At 45.5% G+C, this 27,038-nt stretch overlaps 1 protein-coding gene across 2 annotated transcripts in view; it reads right to left on the reverse strand.

The window, feature by feature from the left end:
* Positions 1 to 25,898, reverse strand: part of RFTN1 (raftlin, lipid raft linker 1) — a 192,786-nt gene extending 166,888 nt beyond the window's left edge. The window contains exons 1-2 of one of the 2 annotated variants that reach the window (XM_045088943.1): positions 25,617 to 25,898; positions 8,271 to 8,423 (exon numbers count right to left, since the gene is read on the reverse strand). In XM_045088943.1, coding sequence (XP_044944878.1) covers positions 8,271 to 8,415 — 145 coding nt within the window. In that variant the 5' untranslated portion in view covers positions 8,416 to 8,423; positions 25,617 to 25,898. Of the gene's footprint in view, positions 1 to 8,270; positions 8,424 to 25,250; positions 25,398 to 25,616 lie in introns of those variants that run through there. The other variant, XM_045088942.1, reaches the window with a different exon arrangement.
* Positions 25,899 to 27,038: the final 1,140 nt, after the last annotated feature.

The following is a 27,038-nucleotide window of genomic DNA, read 5'->3' on the forward strand; positions in this document are numbered from 1 at the left end:
CACAAAAGATCCAGAAACCATGAGAGCCCAGAGCGATGGCTCCAAACATCCATCATGCTGCTGGCTGAGAGCAAGTGAGTCTTGAAATTCAAGATCTGCATTTGCTCCTCTACACCATGAAGGTAACTACCTAGCCCCTGAGATTGTTGTTAGTTTTTAAAATTGATAAATGTGGGGTGCCTGGGTGGCTCAGTGGATTAAACCTCTGCCTTCGGCTCAGGTCATGATCTCAGGGTCCTGGATCGAGCCCTGCATCGAGCCCTGCATGGAAACACGCATCCTGGGCTCTCGCTCAGCAAGGAGCCTGCTTCCTCCTTTCTCTGCCTGCCTCTCTGCCTACTTGTGATCTCTATCTGTCAAATAAATAAATAAAATCTTTTTAAAAAAATTTTAGAAAAAAATAAAATTGACAAATACAACACTTGGTGCTGAATAAACAGTAGGTCTTACTATGACATGTAAAAAATGAAGCTCCTAATTCTCTCGCATTGTTGTTGGAAATGTTCAATGGTGCAACTATTTTGGAAAACAGTTGGCAGTTCCCTACAAAGGTAAACATACATTTACCAAACAATCCAGCAATTCCACTCCTACTTATTTACCCAACTGAGATGAAAACATATGTCTGCACAAGACTTGCTCACAAATGTTCATAGCAGGTTTTTTGATAATAGCCCCAAACTGGAAACAGCCCAAATGTTCAATTAAACCAATCGTGGCACAGCTAAACAATGGAATCTTATTCGGAAACAAAAGGGAATGAGCTCTTAATACATATGACAGCCAGACAAATCACAAAGAAGTCAGACACAAAAGATGATACACTGTATGATCCCATTCCTATGTTGTTCTAAAAGAGGCAAAACTAATTTATTGTGACAGAACACAGATCAGCAGTTGTCTGGAGCATGGGCTAAGGGGAGGCATGAGGGAATTTTCTGGGGTGACAGGAAAGTTCTCTATCTAAAGTGTGGTGAGGGTTACATGGGTGGTTACATTTATTAAAACTCATCAAACCACACACTTACTATGGGTGTATTTCATGGCTCAGAAGTTGTACCTTAATACATGTATGTGAACAAATACACTGAGACACCCATTCAGTGCATCTGACAGGTAGGCACTGGTGCTCTTTCGTGAGCAGTAGAAAAATCCTGTGTGAAAAGAGTAAATCCTATGTGAAACACTGGGTTCTGGTACCACTTACTGCATATCAAGGCAATTATCTCTTCTGAAAAAAAAAAAAAAGAAGGAGGGGGAGCGAGGGGGAGGAGAAAATTATGCTTTCCTTCTGACTCCCGGTGCTACTTGGATGTTGGAGTGAATGTGTCATTTGAAAATTCTTTAAAGTGAATCTGAGCATCCAGTGGGTAGGTGCCCAGCACACCGCCCACTCCTCCAGTCCCTACTTTCCCTTACTGGCCAGCCAGTCCCCGGGACCACCTCCTAATCTCTCCTGACTCCCCACCCATGTCCTCTTGTCCCCCTGTCACTCTCTCAACAGAGGCCACTTTTACCCCTTGTCTGATGACTGCAATGGCTTCCAAACAGTTTCTCCTTCTCCAGTTTTACCCCTTTCTTTCTCCTTCATTGTAAACCAAGAGCAAGCTTTCCAGAATGTGAATTTCATCATGTCACCCACCTTCTTCCCACCTTAAAAACCTTCAGCATTCTTGAGAAAGCTAGACTTCTCAGTCTAAGACCTAAGATCTTTAGTCATCTGGCCTCCACTTACTTCTCCCAAAGGTCATACTCCAACCTAACTGAACTGCCTGTAGCTTCCCATATATGCAATGTTGTCTTCAGGTTCTGACCTTCCCATAGGTTGTCCTGAAAAGACTATCTTCTTCCACTCTCAATCTTCTGCCTGGCTAAATCCAAATATGCCTATAGATCTCAAGTCTTCCTCATCACACACATACTTCCAACAAGACTGGGGGTTACTGTGGCCCTTCTATCACTATCATGCTAGCATCAAGTCCTATAATCGCCTGGTTCTTCATCTGTAAGGGATGTGAACCAGTCTAGACTAGTGGACTAGATTGATGCTGTGGGCTGAATGTGTCCCTTTCAAAGTCCAACCCCAATGTGACTGTCTGTTGTAAGTAACTAAGGTTGAGTGAGGGCATAAGAAAGGGGCTTTAATCTGATATGGTTCATGTCCTTATAAGAAGAGACTTGATAGGGCACCTGGGTGGCTCAGTCAGTTAAGCATCTGTCTCCAGCTCAGGTCTCGATTCCAGGGTTCTGGGATGGAGCCCTCTGCTCACCACGGAGCCTGCTTCTTCCTCTCTCTCTCTCTGCCTGCCACTCTGCCTGCTTATATGCTCTCTCTCTCTCTCTGTGTCAAATAAAATAAATTAAATCTTAAAAAAAGAAAAAGAAGACATGATAGAACTCACTCTTTGTCCCTCTCTCTTGGCCATGTGAGGACACCACAAGAAGGTAGCCATCTATAAGCCAGGAAGACAACTCTTACCAGACCCAACAATGCCGGCCCTCTAATCTCAGTCTTTCAGCCTCTAGAACTGTGAAAAAATAAATTTCTGTGGTTTAAGCCATCCAGTCTGGAGTATTTTGTTAGGGCAACAGAGCTAATGAAGGCAACTGGGAATACCTCCTGTCTGGTTCATCCGTATGTCCTCAGAACACAACATTTGACCTCTGGTCAACATTCCGTAAGTGTCTGTGGAATCAATGAATTGTCATTTTACGGTCCCTACTGGACCCATGGGCAAAATTTCATAATAAAATGGCCCATTTATCTGAATCAGAGATGCAGATTCAGACCTGGAACCAAATTACCCTCCCTCGAAAAGACTAGAGAAGCACAGCCCCACAAAACTTACCATGATGGTGGCTATAGTTTCTACCTGCACTGTCCAATATAGGGGCCGCCTGCTACATTGGCTGTTAAGCACTTGAAATGTGGCTAGAGTGAGTCAAATTTTTAATTTTATTTCATTTTAATTATTACATTTAAATAGACACATGGTTGGTGGGTTCTGTATAGGACAGCATAGGACCACATGTTTCGAGCAAAATCAAGCCCTGGGCACTAACCTTATTATTCAGGTCACCCCTGTGCCAACTGTCCCCAGCACCAAACATGTATAAAACACAATAGATTCTCATGGAGCTGACACAGGTAGCTTTCAAGTGGCATGAGGGAAGGCTGGCACTGAGAAGCTGGCAAAACATATGTATCAAAGGGATAACGAGGCACCATTTTGCCAAGAAGAGACTGTGGTGCCTTATGGACCTCTATCTGTGATGAAACCCATCAAAGGGCAGGTTTATCCCTTGGTGACCAGACTTTACTGAAAATGTAAGACCCAACCAAATCACTCAGAATTGAGATTTTTGGTAGCTTCTGTGCTTCACTTCAAGAATCCCACTGCTTTTCACCTCAGTCAGCCCAACAGACGAGGTTGAGGGTTCCAGTATCCTCCCCAGTAGCACTGAGCTCTAAGTAAGAGACAAATGGAAGTGTGAATTCCGATTTGGACTTTTATAAAAGTGCACATGTCCCCTTCCTGTCTAAGTCACCGGGTAGGAGGAGCCTACACCCTTTCTCCAATTTATAATTTATTAGTTAAATGAGCATTTTCCCATGAGAATGAAATCTATCAAGTGCTACTTAAAAATCTTCCATGGCACCGAAACTGCATGGAAGAGGAATAGCCTTATGGCCCTCAACATCATAACACAAGTTTTCTAACAAGAACATTCTATTTGGTGGTAAAGCCTATTTGTCTACTGCCTTGCCATTTATGAGGCACAAGAGGTCTGGGGCCCAAGAGGTCAAAGTTCATATCTCACCCCCATCACTTCCTAGCACTGCATCTTCAAAAAAGTTACTTAACTTCTGAGTGTTGGTTACCCATCTGCAGAAAAGGAATGCGTGCACCCATATACCTCACTGGGTTTCTGTGAGAATAAAATGACATAAGAAGCCCCACAAAGATGAATGTTAATTTGTAATAAACCAAACAGAAATGACCCAAATGTTCTCTAACATGTAAATGAATAAACAAACTGTGGTATATCCACACAAGAGAATGCTATCAGATATAAAATAAGAATGTTAACCACTATAGACAAAACAATACGGATGGGGCATCTGGGTGGGTCAGTCAGTTAAACAACTGCCTTCAGCTTAGATCATGATACTGGGGTCCTGGGATTGAGCCCCGCATTGGGATCCCTGCTCAGCAAGGAGTCTGCTCCCTCTCTCCCTCTACCCCTCCTCCCCACTTGTGTGTAACGTTCTCTCTCTCCTCTCTCTCTCTCTCTCTCAAATAAATAAATAAATAATCTTTAAAAATTAAAAAAACACAAATGAGGGGCACCTGCATGGCTCAGTGGATTAAAGCCTCTGCCTTTGGCTCAGGTCATGATCTCAGGGTCTTGGGATCGAGCCCCGCATTGGGCTCTCTGCTCAGCAGGAAGCCTGCTTCCTCCCTTCTCTCTCTGCTTACTTGTGATCTGTCTGTCAAATAAATAAAATCTTAAAAAACCACAATGAATCTCAAAATAAGTAAGCCGAGTAGAAAAACACACACCAAAAAGAGTATGTACAACATGAGTCCACTTATAGAAAATCCTAGAAAATAAAATCAGTGATGGGAAGTGTATCATCGGTTGTCTGGGGAAGGAGGGATGCAAAAAAAAGGAGTGATTACAAAGGGGCATGAAGAAACTTTGTGGGGGATGTTAATGGTTTGCATCTTGATGAGGTCATAGTTTCCTGGGTTTGAACATTTTAAATACATGCAGTGTAATGTGCTTAATTTGTATTTCGATAAAGCTGAAAAAGTTGGGAAGACATAATGAGCCATCACAGGACTGAGCACATAGTAGGCTCTCAACCAATGCTGGCTCCATTCTGGAGCAATAGCAAGTGATCCCATTAGAACTTCTGGAAAAGAATTTGACGGGCTCCCAGGGAAGCAAGTCAGCCTATGTAACACTTACTTTGGTCTACTCAAACCCATTTACTTAGGACACGCTCTTCTTAGCTAAAAAGTGTGAACAAGAAAGACGCACAGAAAGATAAGCAAGGCTTGGTCTTTGCCCTCGAGGAAACACAAATAGGTTTAATGTATGATGTAATAAAAGTGTTGTAAGGATGGTACTGACAAACGGGATGCAGAAGAGAGTAACGGCAATGAAATAAATGGATGTCAGGCAAGAACAGTTTCCAGTGGGTGGGACTCTGGCAAGCACTGAGGGCTGGGGCGGGCCCTGTGTAGGAGTGGAAGCTGGGTTGAGGGTGGGGGACACAGCCCACTCCTCCAAAGCAGGAGTAGGGGAGGGTCCACAAAGGGCAAGGCTGAGCTGGGGAAGGCCCTGAGCACCAGGAGGGCTCGCCAGGGCATAAAGGGAACAAGCTCAAGGATTCAGCATGATCAGATTTGTGTTTTACACAAATCTAGAGGGCCATCTGGCAATTTATCAAGAGTCCTGACATTCATATCTTTCAACTCAGTAATTCCTGAGGAAATAATCAAAAATGCACACAAAGATTTATGGACAGTGCTGCTTATCACAGCATTATTTATAATAGCCCAAAGCCTGAAATAACTTAAATATCCAATAAAAGAAGACCGTTAAATAAATTATGGTATGCTGAGTGATTAAATCATATATAGCCATTAAATCATATTTTGAGAACATATGGAATGACAGGGTACTGCCTCACTGCACAATGGTAAGCTGCAAAAAAGCAGGGCACAAAAATATATATTAAGTATTCATTCAACAAATATTTATTGATTATCCACTATGTGCCAGACACTGTTCTAACTATTGAGGGTACAGCAGAGGGTAAAACAGACATAACCCTGAACTTATTAGAAGGATTCTACTATCTAATGAAAGGCGGCAGCCACAAATATGGCAAAAAAGAACAGTAAGTGGAGTATATAGCATGTTAGATGATAGGAAGTGTCATGGAGAAAATCAAGAGTACAAAGGAATGGAGAGTCAGGGGGTAAGTAGAAATTTTAAATAGGTGGTCAAGGAAGGTTTTGAAAAGAGAAAAAGGGAGGGAGTTAAGGGTTTAAGCCAAGGGTGTATCTGGGAGGACTCCCAGGCAGAGGGACAAGTAGTGCAAAGGCCCTGAGGAGGCCTGGAGGGTTCAAGAAACAAGAGGGCTGGAATGGCAGAAAACACAGGACAAACATCCAGGGCATGAGGATGGAGAACAGGGAGGGGAGCCACAGCAGGGCTTCGAGTGGAAAAGTGACGTGATCTCTAGGGGACAAAGGTAGAAGAAAGAGATCAGTTGGGATTTGTCTGACATTTTCCTAACTTTTTTTATAATGGAGGTATGTTCATTTCATAATCAGAAAACAAAAGGTAATTCAATCAAAGAAAGCACAGTGCAGCAAGGCAGCAAACAAATCAGGAGGTGAGGGAGATAACTCCAGTGTCAGCGACAGAGAAATGCATACACAGAGGAGGGCACAGATTCATGAAGGTCTCTGTGAGTAAAACATACTCTTCTTAATAATAAAGGATGCAAAAAATATATATATGTGTGAAAAAAAGAATCCCCCCATATTCTCAGCTTCCTAACAATCAATACTTAACATGTTGTCCTATTTCCTTATGTCCTCTTCTCCTACACACACTTTGGTTTTCTCCTTCGTCATTCTATAAGGCCTGAACTGCTGCAGGCACTCAAATAAATGTTCACCAAATAATGGGTGACCAAATGCGCCCAATGATTCTGTGTACAGATTTGCTTCTGTTACATCAGCTACATTACAGGTATTTTCAGAAGCAGTTTCAACAGGCTTGGGTGACACAATGGAAATTGGGGGTAAGGACAAGGCATGGTCATTGATGACTAAGGTGCCAAGTCTGTTTGAGAGGATGGTGGTGACATGATTTACCCAGGGCACTGGCAAGAAGCCCATCTGATGAGAAAGATGCAGGGCTCAGTGTGTGTGATGCGCAGGGGTAGACAGAAAGTCCCTGTGGAGACCCCCAGCCAGCCATGTCTCTCAGGGATCAAGAGGCCGAGGGAGGCTAGGTGCAGATGGTCGTGGCAGGAACAGGAGAGGATGAAACCCTAGCTGCTCCACTACGTGCCTGTACTGTGCTAAGAGCTTCTCAGGCCCGTCCTCCTCTGGTCTCCACAGCAGCCCTGCGAGGCGGGTATTCATGTGCTCATCTGACCGAAACCCAGTTACTCCACAGCAGAGCCAGACTCAAATCCCCAAATATGAGGGCTTTTCCCACAAATTCTCTTCTCTGCTGATAGAAGCTTAAAATATGCCCAGGAGCCCAGGGAGAAAATGGCAAGATGTTTGAGTTAGTTAGCACTCCTGTTTGTGTGCAACTTTTAGGGACTGCCTCCTACACCAAAAGAATGATCTTTCCTCTTCTGAAGACACATTTTATTTTAAGGTTTTATTTATTTGAGAGGAGAGAGAGGGGGAACACAAGCAGGGGGAGTGGGAGAGGGAGAAGCAGCCTTCCTGCCCAAAAAGAAGTCTCACACAGGACTCGATCCCAGGACACTGGGATCATGATGTGAGTCGAACACAGATGCTTACAATTACTTAAAATTATAGTCTGTTGAGGTTTTTGTTGTTTTGTTTTTTTCACGAGTGCGAGTCTTCTCTCGCACTAGGTAAGAGGCTCCAGGAAACCAGGACAGACTGCATGATCCCCCCCACAGCATCAGCCCAACATTGTGCACACAGTTGTGCTCATCAAATGCTCTGGGTGAAAACACTATCGCTTGCCAGTCACCCCAGGGCTACTGTGACACTGTTAGTGGGGTGACCCTGCAGCTCAGACAAGGGGAAGCCAAGCCTGGATAGACAAGCACTCTTGAAAGATGCCAGACAACAGGCAGGTAAATTTGGGCGGACAAGCACATTAATAGGGGATAAGGTAAATTTTCCTTTTGCACACAGCTGGCTATGATACAGAGTCTGCAAACTAGTTGGCCTGTGGGCTAAATGCGGCCCTCCTGCAACGTCAGTACGAGTTGACTCACACCTGCTTTTAACTAGTTACAATATAAATTACTTACTATCTTTTAAAAAGTGAAAAGTTCCACATAAAAAATCTGGATTTCTGTAAGCACTACCTTTTCAAAGGCCCAACTTTTCCAGTTCCCCATAGCCGCCCCACCCCGCGCCGCTCATCTCCCCCACCCCACCATCCCTGTCCCAAGGTGGGAGAGGACCTGTGGCAGGGGGCCGGGGCTGAGCTCTCCGGCCGCTGGGAGCTCGGCCTCTTGTACTCACCAGCACTCAAGGTCGTGAACTCCAGGAAGCGGTATTCGTAGGACACATCTATCTTGGTTTCCACCTGAGGCCTCTTTAAAGTCGAATAGATGTTTCCAGGCCGTTTGTCATCGCGTTTCTCTAACTTGTTCAATCCGCAACCCATTTCAGCAGCTGCCAGCAGAAACCAAAAAAAAGGACAAGGAGAGTGATTTTTTCTCCCCCTGAGATTTTGTTTTTAAACACCACAGTATAAAAGACCCCATATGTCCCTGAAGACTACATGGAAGACCTCAGCCTCTATGGAACCCAGAGTATTATTCAGTGTCTGACCCCAACACGGAGGAGCTGCGCTCAGGGCCCAGGCTGGCTTCTCCTTCTGTGAGGACACCATTACCAGCCATCCCAGCAATTCTATAATGACACCAAAACTATACCTGCTTTCTATCTTTTTTCCCCTAGCTGGGGAAAATAATACAGTTCCACTCTAATCTGTACACATGATTAAAAAATGAGATCTTAAAAGCAATATGGTACATTATGGTGTCAGCCCATCTGAAAAGAAAAAACAAAACAAGAGATGTGTCACTTTTGCTGTGGTTGCTAAGAGAGAATAATAAGTTGTTGGCACAATTTCCAAACTCCAACAGTAATTATTTAGACGGGAATTTATATTCATAAAACATCTCTAAAAGTAGAGACGGTGGTATTTTTATGGGCCTCATCTAAAAGTCCCCCTTTTATTCTTTTTAGACCAAACCACAGGAAATAATAGTATGCTTCCATGCTCTTAGAGAGTCATTTTAGACCAAAATGAAGACTGGCTTGAACACTAATAGCAGGGCCAGAGAAATTAGAAGCAGAAATCCACGTGTATTAGAGCGAAGATCTGTGGTGACGGTTTGAAAGAAAAATGGAGAAATGTTAGGATAATGTGCATGTTAGAGTGGGCTCAGCTCCCAGCCTTTTGAGAGATTAAAAATAAGGAGGGTTTTCTGTTTATTTAGGCAGATTGACATCCATGAAATGACTTTTTATCCACTCCCCAGACTTCAGCAGAAGATATTTTCCTTTTGTGCACGGAGCATGACCAGTACTTCCCCCTTTCTCTGGGGTACCAGAGCTGCCATCAGAACATATTTCACAAAAATATGAACTGGCCAAGAATATCAAAAACAGAAACGTGGTGACTGCTTCCTTTAGAGATAAGAATTTCCTTTTGCTTAATCCATTCACAAGGTACCCAGCTTCCTAGGGCAAACTGGCAAGTTCCAGAAAAACAAAATGAGCCTCAGAAAAGCAGTGAGTGTGTAGGGGAAGGGAGCAGTGGAAGAGAGTGGTATCATGACAACCAGGCTATACTTTTCAGTAATTAAAAAAAGTCTGGAAGGATGGATGAGAACAGGAAGGCTTACTTATGCCTTAATAAGGGAACATTAGTGTCCAAAGGGCCAAGGCAGACGTGATTTATGTGCAATCTGCATGAACTGATTACTTGTAAAATGCTCTGTAGTTCTGCAGATAGAACAGCTGATATATACAGAGGCTGCATATTTAACTACTAAAAAGCAAGCCAAGTGGCATCTGCTGAGGCTAAGCAGAAGAGAAGTGGACAGGAAGGCTCCTGTGTACTGGGGAACAGGTGACCTAGCAAGATGAACACTGTTACCACCCGAACAGAATTGGAAATAACCCAGAGGCTCACCAAGTAAGTCACTTACACACCTACCTCCCTAAGAGAGACTGAGAGTTTGGGGCCCTCAAAAAAAGAAACTTCTCCCTCAATAATGCTCTCATTCTTGTTATCATATTAGGTCAATTCTAGCATTAGAGATTCATTTCTTTGCAATCAGAATCACTGCCACTCAGGACCTCCTTTGAAACCACAGATATCTCTATGGGAAGGGCAACAAACTAAGCCTATGGTAGCCACTAACATTTTAGTATAACTGATTATTTTCTATAAAGGACAGGTTCCCTGACAATCAAGAAAAAAGAGGAGAGGATTACCAGGATGAGCAAAAAGACTCGAACAACTTAAAGAGGTGGAAGGAGGTGGGGGATGGTGTTCCAAGAAGCATCAGAAAAATTCTGATTTTCAACTTGAAGTTTAAGGTTTCAGTCAGATTGTCCCAAACTTGAGATCTCTGCCCAAGTTCACCCCGAAGGGCACTGTGCTTGTCTCACAGGACACGACAAGGCTCTGGGTAAATAATGCATGTGATCTGACACAGAAAAGGTAAACAGTTCCAGCTTGCAGCAAAATAGCAGCATGGGTGAATCCTCAAGGTCTCAAACTTAGGGATTCATTTCTTTGGAATACGTGCAACACTGGTAAAGCAACTGCTTTTGTAGCACGACTCTCTCTGGGAAGGCTGCCATATGGAGCAATTGTGAGTCAATAAAACCTTAGTGTGAATTAGTTCCTCCTACTCTTTTGTGGTGAGGGCCCTACCTTATTCACTCCTGGCACACCTGTGTTCCTTCTAGCTCCTTCCTGTGTTCTTCTACCAACCCCCTCCACTGTCAAAATAGTAAAGATTTTCATATTACTCTAAAAATAGCTATCACAGTCCCAACAATGCTCAAACAAGGAAGATCTAGCTTACAAAAGTGAGAAAAATAAGACAAAAGAGCACCTAACATTATTGTTTACTATGTGAGGTTCCCATGCTCATGCTAGAATCCCACAAGGAGCTTGGGGCAAGGGATGGGTATGGGCCTTTGAGAGCAGTGAAAGGTGGGAGCTAGGTAGAGGGAAGAGTAGAGGGCATGGCATTCAGGGAGCGTCTATCTCAGTGGAAGCACATTCCCTCAGGTAGGGAGAAGCACATCTGCCCTTTAGGAGGGCAGAAGGTAAATGGTAAGGATAATGGCTTTGAAATATGGCCCCCAAATCCTCTGACACTCCTGCCATTGAAAGGTGGGGTCTACATCACCACCTTGAATCTGGGCTCCATGGTTGTCTGACCAATAGAGTATGGCGGAATAACACAGTGCCAGCTTCTGGACCTGGGCCTCTAGAAACTGGAAGCACCTACTTCTTGATCCTTGGGATGCCTTGATCTGAAGGACACTCTGATTGTTCCAGTTGATTATGAATAAAGTGCCTATAAACACTCACAGAGGCTTTTATGAGGACCTAAGTTTCATTTCTCTAGGGTAACACCTAGGAGTGGGATTGCTGGGTTGGTGGTAAGTGCAGGGGTCCTGTTAATGAATAAGACTTCTCTTTCCACATTCACAGTGGGCAGATGCTGACCGCAGGAGAGGCATGGTGGAAGGTGAGACCCTTCGAGAGACTGACCGATTAGCCCCTCTACCTCCTGCTCACTCTAGACCATCAGCTCCCTGGGTGGAATCATGAGAACCCTGCTATTCCTGGCTAATTCTGCTTTCCTTGTCTGTTTCTGTAAAGGGCACATGCTAAAAATCATTTGTGTGTGATGAGATTCTCCCATTGCTTCAACCCCCACAGCCCTGACCTTCCATATTCCTACAGTCACCCCACATTGATACTAATGTAAATCAAGTTACTCATTTGATGTGTGAGTGGATCGCTGGATTAGCTTTGATTACCTGACAGTCGTATGGCAGGCTTTTCTGTTTCTACCTCTGTCATCCCAGAATATATCCCCGCACCCATGTGTATGGGTCTCTCTAACATCAAGAGACAAAGAAAAATCTTCCAAGAATTCTTCAAATGTAAAGCAAAAAGAGGAGGTCTTTCCCCTTTCCTGTGGCGAGACAGTAGGGAGAGAGCCAAAATAAATGTACAGTTCTCTAGCAGAAACCGGCTAAAAGTAATGAGGAACTGGATGCTGATTATGGAGGAAAATAAGGTAATCACGGGAGGTTGAGACCCTGGCTGCAAGGGAAGGACATGAGAGATTGCAAATGACCAGAAAGCAGAGGGCCCTCAGATGGTGATGTTCTGGAAAATCCAAATCAAACCCAGCGTGAGGCGTATCTTTGCTACAAGGTGGCCCCGCTTCATGCAGAAACTGTGAGCTCCACACTAGAGGGAACTTCTCCAAATTCATGCATACATGCATGCATTCATTCAGCCCACGTTCACTAAGGTCTGCTTTAAATCAGGCCCCCGATTAGAAAAGATAAAAATGGCAAGACCAGGCCCTGCTCTCAAGCAGTTGGAGGTGAGAGGAGGAGAAAGGAGGAGAAAGACAGTGAGCAGATGTATTGCGGTGCTGTGGGGGCAGGCTGTTCTGGAAGTCTGGACAGCCCCCGAGACGCACAGAGAAAATCCCCGGATTTGAAATAGACAGGAATATGAAATAGACAGCACGTTGCCACAGACCTGGTTCCAGAAGAAGCTAATCAGCAGTGCGACATGATGCCCTGTGTCACTGTCAATTTTGAAATCCTTACATTTTAATTTTAAGTATTTCTGATTTGTTTCTGAAATGCTTCCCAAGATGCTCATAAGACCCTGGAAAACCACTTGAAAAAGGATCACCTCCTTAAAAGATTATTTTTCAGCTAGCGTTTCTAAGACTTCAGTTTAAACGTTCATTTTTACTCTCAACGATCATACGTGCGTTTAAATAATGGGAGCAATAAATGTAGTTATATTTCCAAATACAAATTAGTTTCATTAAGAGTGAGTCCTCATTTACCACACTTGCTACTAATCCGTGGCAGACTGTAAAGCTAATTTTAACAATTGCCAACAGCTCATGACAAGCAACCAGAGATGGGGCAATTATAGGCAATGATGCCGGATCAGCTGGCAAACTCATTTTTTATTTCTTCATTCAAATCCCGTGTTTGAAGCCTCAAGCATGTTTATTACATCACTCAGTCACCCAAAGTAAGAACTGATGATCCAGATGAAGACTTTTTGCATGATAGGAACATCTCTCTCAACCCAGAAATGCAAATGGAAACTTGAGAATTCAAACGGTATCAAATCTTGATATCCTACAAACATAGTCTAAGACAGAAACCTGAGGATAACTAAAATTTACCCACTGACAGACTGGGCAAAGTAGGTGAAGGGGATTAAGAGGTACAAACTCCCAGTTATAAAATAAGAAAGGCCAAGAGATGAAAAGTACAGTCTAGAGTATAGTCAGTAATGTTGTAATAACATTGCATGGTGACACTATACTTACTGTGGTGAGCACTGAGTCATGCCTAGAACTGTCGAATCCTTGTGTTGTACCAGAAACTAGTATAACATTGTACAACAACTACAGTTCAATAAGAAAAATTTACCTGTTTTTTTAAAGTTTTTTTTTTTTTTTGGACAAAGACACAGCTAAAGAAGGAACAAAAGTAGGGGGAGTGGGAGAGCTTCCTGCCAAGCAGGGAGCCTGACATGGGGCTCAATCCCAGGACCCTGGGATTATGACCTGAGCTGAAGGCAGACGCTTAACGCATTGAGCTGCCCAGGCACCCTGAAAAATTTACCTGTTTAAAGTATTCCTGAATCAATGCCAATCTATATCAAACAGTATTATCTGTATGGTGTGCTACTTTTTCTAAGTGAGTGCGTGTATATATATATATATATATATATATATATACACACACACACACATATATATATATATACACATATATACACACGTATATTATTATACATTACATATGTATTTTATGTGTGTATATATATGTATATGTGTGCACATATATGTATATGTGTATGTGTATATACATATACATACACATACATTCTCTTTGTATCTGGCAAGACATAGACCACAGTGTTCCCAGAAATTTCCTCCAGGTCATGAGATTATGGGTGACACCCTCTTTATGGTTTTCTCAAGTTTTCTGTGCCGCACATACATTATTTCTTATAAGAGGTAAGATAGCCAGCCTCTAAGACGACCTTCAGTAATCCTCGCAGCATTCACAGGTGGTCCCCGCTCACAGTGACTAGGGCTGACCTGTGGGGCCAGGAGGGCGCTACAGAAATGATGAGTGTGATTTCCAAGACTGGGCTACAGCAGCATTGTGCGTTCTACATTACTCTCTCCTGGATCCCTCACTCTGGGGACAGCCAGCTGCCACAGTATGAAGACAGTCTATTAACCCTGTAGAGAAATCCCAGGACAGGGAACTGAGGCCTCCACCCAACAGCCAACACTGCTGGTTAGCTCAACACCCATATGGAACCAGATCCATCACCTGCAGAATGGCCTCCAGCCCAGCCAGCATCTTGACCACAACCTCTTGAGGCACCCCAGGTCAGAACCACCCAGCTAAGCTGCTTCTGGATTTCTAACCCACAGAAACTCTGTGAGATAATAAATGTTTACTGTCATTCCTGGCTGCTAAGATCCAGAGTAATTTGTTATACAGCAAAAGATAAGAAATACAAGGGGTATTTACATTTCCAAAGGAAAACACTTGCTTACTATCCCCTCCCCCCACATCTCAGTCGGGGTCTGATCCAGACCACCTCTCTGCCTTCCCACAGTCCCCATGACAAACACCCTTAATCAAACACAGCTCCCTTTCAGAAGAATCTGCTGCTCAAAGTGTGGTTCTCAGACCAGCAGCACGGAATTTCTGGGAGCCTGTGAGAAATCCAGAATCCCAGGCCCTCCCGAGCCTGCTGAACCAGAAACTACATTTTAATGACAAGTTCCAAGCTCAAACACTGAAGTCTGAGCAGCAGTAAAGTATGAGAAACCCTGGGCCGTCCATGGCACTGGTCCTCTACCTTGGTTACACATTGGAATCCATCTGGAGAGCTACTTAAAGATCCTGATGCCCAGGCATTTGGGAGGTAGGGCCTGATCACCAGAATTTTTGAAAACCCCAGGTAATTCTGACAGCCAGGGTTGCAAAGCAATCATTTAGGGGCAAGCTCAGCTTTCCCCTCTCTGAACTCTGTATAGTCTCAGATCCTTCTTGAGTCTCCTAGCCAGGGCGAAGAACCCCAGTCTAGAACATGGCCCTACTGACCCCCTTGATACCCCACCTCATCTCCTGAACTTCTTTGTACCTCAGACGCCCTCTTCCCACATCGCTGCTATCCTTCCAGCACAGGTACACCCCTACATTTCTATCTCCACCCTCCTTCTCTCTCTCTTAAAATCATTCTCAGTATAGGGGCACCTGGGTGACTCAGTTGGTTGAGCGTCTGACTCTTGGTTTCAGGTCAGATCATGATCTCGGGGTCAGGAAACTGGGTCCCGAGTTAGGCTCTGTGCTGAGCACGGAGTCTGCTGGAGATTCTCTCCCTGCCCCACTGCTCCCCACCCCTCCATTCATGTTCTCTTTCTCTCTCTCTAAAATAAATAAGGGAAATCTTAAAATAAAATCATTTTCAGTATAAGCCACTTCAGACATACAGATGAGGACAGAAAATGAGATATCTATGCACCCACCACCAAGATTTAACAAGTGCTTACATTTTACTTTACTTGCTTCACATCTTTTATTTTTGAAGAAATGAGACTTTTTAGATGCAGCCCCCGTGCCCTTCCTTTCTCCCCCGCTTCTATCCTTGCTTTTATTCTTCCACAATCTATCTGTGACACCCACAACAATACATGACAGAAGTTTAAGACATTCCACTTCCTGGCACCTTTAGCATCCCGGCACCCCTAGGCTAAAAGCAATACTTATAGTTCCACTTATTAAGTAGTTCAGTCTAAACAACATAATAATTATTTCTGTCCAAACAACTTATTAGCCTTTTGGAAAAAAAAAACAGTGCATAAAAATTGAAAGAATAAACCTTTTTCTTTCATTCCTGAGTCATAAGCACTAGCGGGCTGTGTGCATCTCTTGGGCACGGCACAACTTCTCAAACCTTGGAATCACGCTGGACACCAACACTTTCGTTTCCTGTTCGTGGTTTCTTAGCAACCACCCAAAAGGTGCGGCACAGAAGTATGACATCATCAAAAGGAAGGCAGAGCTGTCTAACGTTGGTACTGCAAACTACCCCAAGATGGCAGGCAGTGTGTTGTCTAACACATCAAGTATCACTGTTCCCCTCAGAAATGTAAAAAGAAAAAAACGCCCTTCTGCCCCGCCCCCATGAGTTTGCTGTGGCGCCTTGGGGTGCCTTTGTAATGGAGTTTGAAAACCTCCAATTGTGGTATTGTTGAGTATACTCAAGAAAGTTACATAAATACTATAGTTTCCCCCTTAGCCCTTATAACCCCTCATGGGCCCTGCTTTACCGGCTCTGGGCAAAAACCTTCCAGTCTCCTTCCCAGTCTGGTGAACTCCAGGTGAATATGCCCCAAGGACCCTTTTCATCATCTTCACTCAGAACTTTCCTGAAATTCATGATGAATATGCTCCAAAGAGAACTAGAGAACTCAATGCCTGGCCCATCAAGGCCTGTTCTTCCTCCTGTGTTCCTTGCTTCTGAGGGTAGTACCCCTGTCCTTGCAACATCCAGGCTCAAAACACCAGGCAACAGCCTGCTCCTGCCACTGTTGTCGCCACTACAGCTGGCCTAGTGTTGGGTGCTTGTGGAGGCCCTTACGTCCACCACTTCATTGTCCATGCCAGCCCACCCTCTTAGGACCTCAAAGGCCTTCCTGCATCTGGCTTCTGTTGGTCGCTTGCCCACTAATTCTTAGCACAGGCTAAATCCACATTAACCATTCTGTGCCACACAAGTGGCTCAAAGAGCATAAGAAACGGATACCACCCAGTTTGGAGTCCTTCACCTCAACTTCACACCCAACCCACTTCCTCCCCAGTCTCTGGCTGTTCCTCTTCATGTACCCTGGTGTCAGGTGTAGGAAGCCAGTGTTCCCTTTCGTACACACTGAGCACTCTCCAGACACCATTCCTTTACCTCCAGTGCAACCCCCAACCTGACACTTTCCCTTCCATCTCAATCCTCTGTATTAGGGTTTTCAGAGAAACAGAACCAAGAGGATAGTGTGTGGGTAGATATCTATATAGAGAGAAGGCAGGGCAGATTTATTTTAAGAAACTGACTCATGTGAGTGTGGGAGCTGGCAAATCAGAAATCTGCAGGGCAGGCCAACAGGTCAGAGACCTAGAGAAGCGCTGATGTTACAATCTTAAGTCCTAAGGCAGTCTGGAGGCAGGATTCCTTTTTCCTTGGGAAACGGCAGTGTGTTTTTTTTTTTTTTAGCCCTTCAACTGATTGGGTGAGGCCCACCCACATTATGGAGCGTAATCTGCTTTACTTGAAGTCTCTTGCTTTAAATGGTAATCATGTTAAAAAAAGAAAAATAACCCACAGCAACACCTAGATCTGTCTCACCAAAAACTGAGTACCCTAGCCTAGTCAGGTTGAAACATAAAATCACCCATCACACTCACCTTATTAAGCACCTACTGCATGCAAAGCACTATTATATATGCTGAGGATACCAAAGTTATGCAAAAGACCACCACCAACAACAACAAAAAAGGAACAACCCTGTCCTGAAGAATCTTACCTTCAGGAATAGACAAACAGACAATACACAAATAAAAATAATACAGGAAATTCAATTTTTAAGAAATAAAGAAAAGGCAGGGAGGAGGGAGAGCAAGCACAAGGGAAGACAAGGCAATACTTAAAAACAGGATGATCAGGGCAGGTCTCACTCAGAAGGTAATGTCAAAAAGAACATGGGATGAGGGGGATGGTGTACTGGGCAAGGTGGCAGCAAGTGCAAGTTTCCAGGACCTGCCTGGGGGAAAAAGGGAGTAGCTGCAGGGAGCACACAAAATCAGAGTGGCATGGTGAGGCAGGTTGTGTGGAATGTGCTGATGGTGGTAAGGACTCTGGCTTTACTCTGAGATGGGAGCCCTGAGGGTTTCAAGCCAAGGGCAGACTTGACCACTCTGGCCATGACTGAGTGTGGAAATGGGGAGACCAAATAATAACAGGTTATGAGCAATGGGCAAGTTCTGGATATATTTTGAAAGTATATTTTCATGAAATTTATTGGTAGTTTGGCGTGAGAAAAAGAGAGCATCTAAGGCACATCTAGGATTTGTGACCTGAGCAACTGGAAGGCTAGAGTGGCCCCCTTCCAAGCTGGGGATGGCTATGGGAGGAAGACAGGAGCTTATTTTAGATGTGTTAACTCCATTGGGTAGACATGGGGGGTGGGCAGTTGCAGAGACCAGTCCTGAGCTCCAGAGAGAGCTCTGGAGCTTTTGGTTTTGCCTCACCTGCTCATGTGACAGCCAACTTCCTAAAGGTAGCAATCATGTCTTCTTTGTCTCCAAAGCAGCTATCCCAACGCCCCACCCCAAAAGATGCACATTTATTTATTTATTTATTTATTTATTGAGAGAGAGAGAGAGTGCGCATGAGTAGTGGGAGGGGTAGAGAAAGACAGGGAGAATCTGGAGCAGACTCCACGCTGAGCATGAACTATGATGTGGGGCTCAATCTCATGACCCTGAGATCATGACCTGAGTCAGAATCCAGAGTCAGATGCTCGAGGGACTGAGCCACCCAGACGCCCCTAGATGCACGATAAATACCTACTAAATCAACATCCTACAGGACTAGGACAGACACTTATTATCTGGTAAAGGATGGACATTCTGGAGTATTTGGGAAATCTACTTTTTTTTTTTTAAAGATTTTATTTATTTATTTGTCAGAGAGAGAGGAGCGAGAGTGAGCACAGGCAGACGGAGTGGCAGGCAGAGGCAGAGGGAGAAGCAGGCTCCCCGCCAAGCAAGGAGCCCGATGTGGGACTCAATCCCAGGACGCTGGGATCACGACCTGAGCTGAAGGCAGCTGCTTAACCAACTGAGCCACCCAGGCGTCCCGGGAAATCTACCTTCTTAAGAGCATAGCACAAGGGTTGGCTGCATGTGTTCTGCAGCCAGACTACCTAGGTTCAAATCCCAGTGTCTCTACTTTCTGTGTGACCTCGAGGAAGCTGCTTAACATCAGGTTTCCCAATTACAATATGGGGATACCCCCAAATCCACTGGCAGGTTGAGGATTAAATAAGTTAATACTGAACAGAGCTTAGAAAAGCTCTGATACATAGAAAAAGCAATATAAAGGTTAAATATTATTAGAAATACTATCAATATTACTTGTCACCCACTTTAAAGACTTATTTTGACCTGCCTATGGCCATAATTATACCCGTCTGCAAACAGTGCTCATATGGGATCTCAAGACAGTGGAAAAAGGTCCAAAACCCTCTCTAAGTTACAGAAGTGTTTAAATGAACAATCTGATTTCTTGTGTTTTATATTTCCAAAATTTGGCAATACATGATTCGGTCACATTCCATTCACCAGAGTTTGTGAGTAACCAACTCTCTCCTTATCCAACCTTATGAATGAGGTCTATTACAATAATTTCTTCAAACTTGGGCATTTGGGAGCTATTCCGAAAAACCTGAAGGTTTCCTCAGGAAGTAGTTCCTCGGGGTGAAATACAAAGTAGGAAATTTCAAAACACACACACACACACACACACACACACACACACACACAGTCATGTACACATGAATGGAAGCTGATAATCCTCTGCAAGAAATAAATGCTGACAGTCAAGGGGGTCTGACTGTAGAAGAACAAAATGGGACATTCTGAGAAAGTTGTCATTGAAAGAGCAGCTGGCTTCCTGATTGAAAAAATGTGGGAACATCTAATACAGTTTCATAAAGTCACTTCACAGCTGGTCTGGGCACCTGGGTGGCTCAGGTGCTTAAGCGTCTGCCTTTGGCTCAGGTCATGAGTCCACAGTCCTGGGATCGAGCCCTGCATAGGGCTCCCTTGCTCAGAGGGAATCAGCTTCTCCCTTCCTTTCTGCCCCTCCCCCCACTCATATTTTTTTCTCTCTCTCGAATAAATAAATAAAATCTTTAAAAAGATAGAAGGAAAGCGTTGCTCAGTATCAGATGAGCTGGGCAAAACACAGCTGACACGGACTTTGCACCACTCGCTGGTGTTGGTGCCCCATAACACCTGAGGGCTGAAGTCCCCTCTCCTTTGAAGCACAAAAGAGGGGCAAGCCGGGGCACCATACAAGCCAGAGCCACCCCGCCTCATCCTGTGCAACCAGGACATGGAAGCTGCTTGGCCCCCTCCTGCACTCCCCACACACCACAAGGGCAGTCAGACCCAAGAAAACTCCAAAGCAAAGCCCTTGATACCCCAAATAGTGTCTCCTCCGTCTCTGTCTTGGCAGGTAGCCATCAGGCATAGAATGTGACCTGATTTTCTAGCTCTTTGGTTCTGGCCCCGCTGAGAGCCGATTCTTCTTCCTCAATTCAGCCCAGGTGGGGAGTAAGTCACACAAATGCATATTTAAAAGCTTAACCGAATTCTTATTTGGAGAGCAAGGAATTAACAGGGCTCAAGCAGTGGCCATCACTTGCCCGCTGTACCAATCTTTTCACAGAAACCATTCTGGTAAAATATGCAATGATAATAACGAAAGCCCCTTTGGGGGCCCAGAAGCAAAGGGAAACTTAAATTTATGTCAAAAACTGAATGTGAATGGGAGGAAAGATCACACACATGCAAAACCTTTAAAAGGTAAACATAAAAGAAATGTCTGGCTAAATGTTTCTCTTTGTCAGTGAAAAAAGAACCCAAGCCTTAGCCAAGTGTATTGCCCATTCTTTGCTGAAGGAAAAGAGAGAGATGCTTACTATAGGGCAAACAGGACTTTCAGCCATGATGAAAATACTCCACCTCTGTAGTATCCAAGGCCTGGGCCAATAACCACGTGTGGCTCTAGGGCACTTGAAATGTGGCTAATGGGACTGAGGAGCTGAAATTTTTATTTTCTTTCATTTTAATTCATTTTACATTGAGATGTACATGGTCATGTGTAGGTGGTAGCCAAGGGGCAGGACTGCTCAGCTAGGACACTTAACAGCTGGCAACGTTTTTCTTTTCCTCCGATGAAACTAAAATCACAGCCAAACAACAGTGTTTTAAATTATCACCAAAATACTTGGTATCTCAATACAGGCCCTGGCTGCCCCAAACTCAGAAAACTTAGAAGAAAGTGATTTGAGGGTGTCATTTCTTGCCGTGCAGTTGTGCCTCTCCAGTTTTCGTGTCTGTCACCCCGTGGCTTCATGTATTTGGAAATCTGTGCTTGTAGACGTAGTCTCATTTGCGAAACCAGAACGTCACGGTCTCTTCCCTATGTCTAGGAAACATAAAAAAGTGAACTTGAGGCAAATTACTTAACCTCGCTAAGCTTCAGTTTCCTCAAGGCTAAAGTGCAGATAAGAGTAGTACTCGCTTCTTCTGAGGATTAAGTTCAAAGAATGCATGTAGAGTGCCTAACAGTGCCAGGCCAAGGGTAAGCACTGGGAAAGTGGCAGCTATAATTATTATTTTGTTAATAACAATAGTGAAATCTGCAATATAATAAGAAGAGTGCTACTAAAATAGAGGTGGACAGTTGACAGGTTTTCCTAGGCCAAAACACTTTGAACCTGTTTCCAAGGCTACAATGAAGTATAATACCTGTGAAATATATCTTGGGGACATCTCGGCACTCATGGTCAACCCCCAGATGGGCAATCACCCAGTCAGTTACCACGAGTCACCAGAATCATTCAGCCAGACTTACTGAGACCCTACTCTGTGGCAGGCACTGTCCTAGGCTGTCAGATCACAACAGTTTCCAAATACAGTGTAAAGACTCGAGACTCTGTGCCATCTGTCATCTGACCCCACTGAGACACTTTGGCCAGAAGCAAATATTTCATTCTAGGGTCCCACGCAATCTGGGAGGCTCCATTCCTGTTTCCTGAATCATCCAAGGCCAGGTTAAGCTGCTGGTTCACGGAACGGGACCAAAGGGTAAGGGGACCTGAGGGGACCTGGCCTGTTTTGTCAGCCAGGACCACGAGAGCATGTCGACAAGTCATGTTTCTCACTGACAGGCCAAATCACTTTAACAGCAGAGCTGGTTTCTGAGCCTTCAAAAAACCAAATCTGATCTGCCTCACAAAGCAAACACAACCTGCTTTCAGCAGCCAGCTGCGCAAGCCAGTGAAATCCAACGGGAATCTCCTCCACCAAGTTCACATCAACCAGACCAATACGTCAGAAATCCCCCAGGAGAAACTAGCAGAAGAGTGGTGGAATTCTGTGGGTTTGGGAGTTATTTTTCCTTTATATAGAAAGTACTCAATCAATCTTATTTCACAACCAAGGGTACATTACCCTGTGGAATTCCCTTCTCTGAAGATCTCAACAAGTAAAATATTTGTCTGATCATCTGTAATAATTTAAGTGTGAACTCACTTACTGGCAGAGTTAGAGATTTCTCACAACTCCTCCACCTATAAAAAAGCAACGTGCTTTGGACTGTCTAAGGTATCCAATTGCTATACCCTGCTAGCCCCAAAACACTGGTCAAGACATGCCCTTGACTTTGGGACAGGAAAACAGGGTTGTCGTATCTGGAATCTCTTACTTGTATTCTTTGCTGGTAGGGCCACAAAAATTGTACAACCGTGTTGGGGAAAGACCTAGCAGCTTCTTATAAGGTTCACATATACCCCTTCTGTGACCTAATGATTCTATTTCTAGGCATTTACCCATGAGAAATGAGAACATATGTCCCTAGGAAGACTTGTACACAAATATTCATAGCAGCTTCATTTACAATACTTCCCTAAAACTGGGACTAACTCACGTGTCCATCAATGGAAGGAATATATTAACAAACTGTGGTATGGACATGTCCTGGAATATATAATTCAGCAATTAAAAAAAAACAAAATACTGATAGATACAACATGGATGAATCTTAAAAATACGGCGAATGGAAGAAGCTTTACATGATACTATAGAACACCATTTACAGGAATTCAAGAACAGACTAAACTAACAGTAAAAAATAATCAGCAGTCGTTGCCACTGAAAGAAGGCAGGGACGGACTGGAAATGGGGATGAGGAACTTTCTGAGGTGATGGTAATATTCCTTATCTTGATCACAACTAGGGTTACACAGGTGTACACATTTATCAAAACATTATGCAAATATTACTCTGAAGATTTGTGCATTTCACTCTATGCATATGCATTTTACCTTAAGACAATCATGAACATATATTGAACTCTGAATAATAAAATGTGCACTGAACCATTAAGAAGTGACCTGTGTCAATGTCTATAATTTACTTTAAAGTGCATAAAATAATAAGTTGAGATTTACTGATGGATGGGACTTAAGTTGGGACTTAAGATGGACAGAGGGATGAATAGATCGACAGATGCGTAATAAAGCCAGTACTGCTAAATTATTCTCTAGGTATGGGTATTTGAACGGTTACTGTTCTTGCAACTGTTTTTTAAGTTTTTTTTTTTTTTTAATCATTATTTATTTGACAGACACAGTGAGAGAGGGAACACAAGCAGGGGGAGTGGAAGAGGGAGAAGCAGGCTTCCCCCTGAAGAGAGAGCCTGGTGCGGGGCTTGATCCCAGGATCCGGGGATCATGACCCAAGCCGAAGGCAGACGCCTAATGATGGAGCCACCCACGCGCCCCTATTCTTGCAAAATTTTTGTATTTTTAAAAATGAGATAGGTGGGGAAAGAGTCATAATACCCTCTCCTTGACACCCCCCCCCCAAGTTAGATATTTGGCAAGACACCCACGCCCACCAAACCATGGGTCCATATAGTTTCAATTCTGCAGAAAAGTGAAGACTGGAAGAACACAAGAAGCTTTACAGGAACTCCCATCACTCATGCCAAAGATTTTCTGCCTGTTTCCCTACAGACAAAGCAATTATTTGAATGGAAGCCAAAAATTCCTGCTCAAGAGGGAGAAAAAGAACTCATTCCTAATTTGTTCTCTTTCAATTCCTGCACCAATCTATTAGCTAACTGCACAACACTCCACTTCCATTTGCCCGGTGTCCATTAAGCCAAAAGACTAACAAAGAAACACCAACCCAGGGACTTGATACACAGAGGATGAAGTCCCAGTTCTCAGGACCAGAAACCCTGCTGAAGGCAAAAGAGGATGCAGAGTCAGTCTGAGGTTAAAGTGATTTCATTGAGGTTAGCACACACGCACGCACCAAAGAGCCCCAAACAGTTTGTTGCTTAACCGCTCTGTGGGGTTTGGTGACATCTGGGGTCACTTGAATTTCATTGGGAATTCAGCTGTACGGAGGTATGAATTGGAATCCCGGCAGCCAGGGACACGTGGGGTGCATAGTGTGCCCTACCCACAGGCCCAGAGGTGGCTCACATTAAGCCCGCCTTCCTTCCTGGCAGGGCCTCACTTATCCTGAGATGACACACGATGGCAGGGGCTGGAAGACGCCTGGCCTGACTGTGCGCCCAGCATCTGAAAACAGCTGTACCAATTACAAGAAAGGACTGTTGCCTGAAACCCAGGGCAGGCACTCAGATTTGGCTTCTGTGTGAGACTTAAAATATATACATACATACATTTTGTTTAAGTCCCCCAACAAACTCACTGCCACCACCCAGTGTCCCCGGAGACCACCCACAACCACATGGGGCAGCTAAGCATGATCAAACAGGAGGCAGCAGGGAGCGTGCCTGGGTCTAGCACTTTTGGCTTCCACGTGGTTCTCGATGCCAAGACCGCGATATCCTGGGTCAAGGACACAAGCCCTGGTCTGGGGAGGTGGGGGAGTGCTGCGTGCCTGACAATCGGGTTTTCTGAAATGTACACCGCCACCACCCCACTTTGGCCCAAGACCTACCCTGGCGTCCCTTGAGCCTGGGAAAGTGGGTTAGGACAAGTAAAGAAATCTCCTTACGGAAGGAGAGATGCCTTTTCAGTGCCGCAGACTCCGGGCGCCCAGAGTCTCTGCGCCTCCCGTGGCTGCGGCGCTTCCTCAGGACGCGCGCGGCAGGTCGGCTCCCATCTATACAGCACCCCTGCGCCACCAACAAGCCCACCTCCCAGGGCACACGCAGAAGGGCAGCTAGAGCCTCCCAACTCCCCACCCCACCCAGCCTCGCGCCATCCTGAACCCGCACTTCGTGTCCAGCTCCTGTCGGATCTTTGCCAAGGACCCCCCGCAGTTGTGTCCCAGACCCACCTGTAGCCTCAAAGCTTCCCCTCTGCTTCTCTCTTTGGCGCCGCGAGCCTGCAGAGTCCACGACCCCTGACAAACTGCTCTAGGTGCCTCTCCCCATAGCGTGCCAGGGACGATTTATCCCCCCCTCCAAAAAAAAAAGTTGGCCAAGACCGCTGTGTGCTGTGGATCGGCGCCGACCCTATCCAACCCCGCCGGGGGTGCGGTTGGGGGCGGGGGTGGTGGGGGCGGTGGCCCTCTGGCAACCGCGGCAACCTGCAAGGAGGCGCCACGCGGGGCTCCTCCAGTCCGCCGCGGTCCGGGTCCGCGGGGCCAGATGGCAGGGCCTGTGCCTGCCTACACCCCAAGTCCTGCCGCGCGCTCACCTACCGTTCGGAACCGGTTGAGCAGAAGGCGCTGGCGCGGGCTCCCCGAGACAGCGTGCTCCGTCCCGGGAGGAAAGTTTGTGCCATACAGCGCAGGCGGCGCGGGGAAGGCGTGGGCGCCAGTGGGTGGGGGCGGGAAGCGGCGGCACGGCGCGCTCGGGTGTCCGTCCCTCCCGCGATCTGTGCGTCCGTCTCTCCGCGGAGCCCGCGGCCGCCGCGCTCCCGCTCGCTGCGCCCTGAGCCTGGCGCGCTCCGGCTCCAGCCCCGACGCGCCCCCGCCGCCGCCGCGCGTCCGCCGGCTACACTTCCTCTTCCTCTGAACTCATGTGCAAAATATGCTGCGCTGCATCTTCGGGGGAGCCGCCGGCCCCTGACAGCCGCCTCGGGAGCAGCGAGCCCGCCCCGCGCCCCTGGGCGCCCTGCACCCCCCCCCCCGAAGCCCCGCGCCGCTTCCTCCACGCGGCGGGCCACCTGCGCGCCGCACGCGCCGCACCCCTCGGGCTACCTTCGCTGCCCCTCCGCGCACAGGTCGGAGGCTCAGGGATCCATCCTCTCGATCCCTCCTAACCACGGTTGTGTATGGCGGGAGGGCACATGGGCACCTAGCTGGGGTGCTGCATGGTGACTGCCACCAAGGGGCTGAGGGTGTGGGAGGATAATTGAGAGTGGACAGTACCTCCTCCCCATTCCACAGGTGTCCCCCCACCCCATCTAAGTTATTTATTGAGTCAGTGATTAATGAGAGGGATAATGCCACCGTCTCCTTGCCACGCCCCATTCCACCTACTTCAGGTGGTCAGAAGGTTTAAGATCTGGGGGAACCATTTTGGACTGCAACTTAAGGTTGCCCAAAGGGACAATTACATAAATAAAGCACCAAGGCAGGGCTGACTTGGTAAAGTGAAAACATAAAGCAGAGAGCCCATTAAAAAGTATTTTTTTCTCAGAACTTTTTAAACAAGACAAAATTACAGTGTAAGGGTGAAAAGCAGGAATCCTAAAGCCATTGGGGTTGGCCTGGCCTCTATACTTAACTCCCTGTGTGATCTGGGTAAGTGCTTTAACTGCTCTGGGCCTGTTCCCTCAATTGTTAAATAGCACTTCCTCCTGGATTTTGCTTAGGAAGCACTCTATAACTTAGCTATTATCATCGTTATTAATATTATAAGAGGACCACAACAAGACAGCTGACATAATCTAATTAATTATCTACATTTTCTGGTTGGGCAAAGAGAGGGCCTTAGGCATTGGAGCCCAGAGAGTAGAGGGCTGGTTTTGGGGCCCAGCGGTTTTTTAATGAGGTCCTTCTGGTACTAATAACCACCCCCCAGGGGTTAAGGAAAAGTTATTTTGTCTTCAGGAATTACTGTTTCACATAGCCCCTCAGAGATTTTCTTCCTGATTTTCTTTTTCCAAGGCCATCAGT

The sequence above is a fragment of the Mustela putorius genome, unplaced genomic scaffold (genome assembly GCF_011764305.1).
Source record: "Mustela putorius furo isolate JIRA1106 unplaced genomic scaffold, ASM1176430v1.1 tig00003834_pilon_pilon_pilon, whole genome shotgun sequence".
Lineage (NCBI taxonomy): Eukaryota > Metazoa > Chordata > Mammalia > Carnivora > Mustelidae > Mustela > Mustela putorius.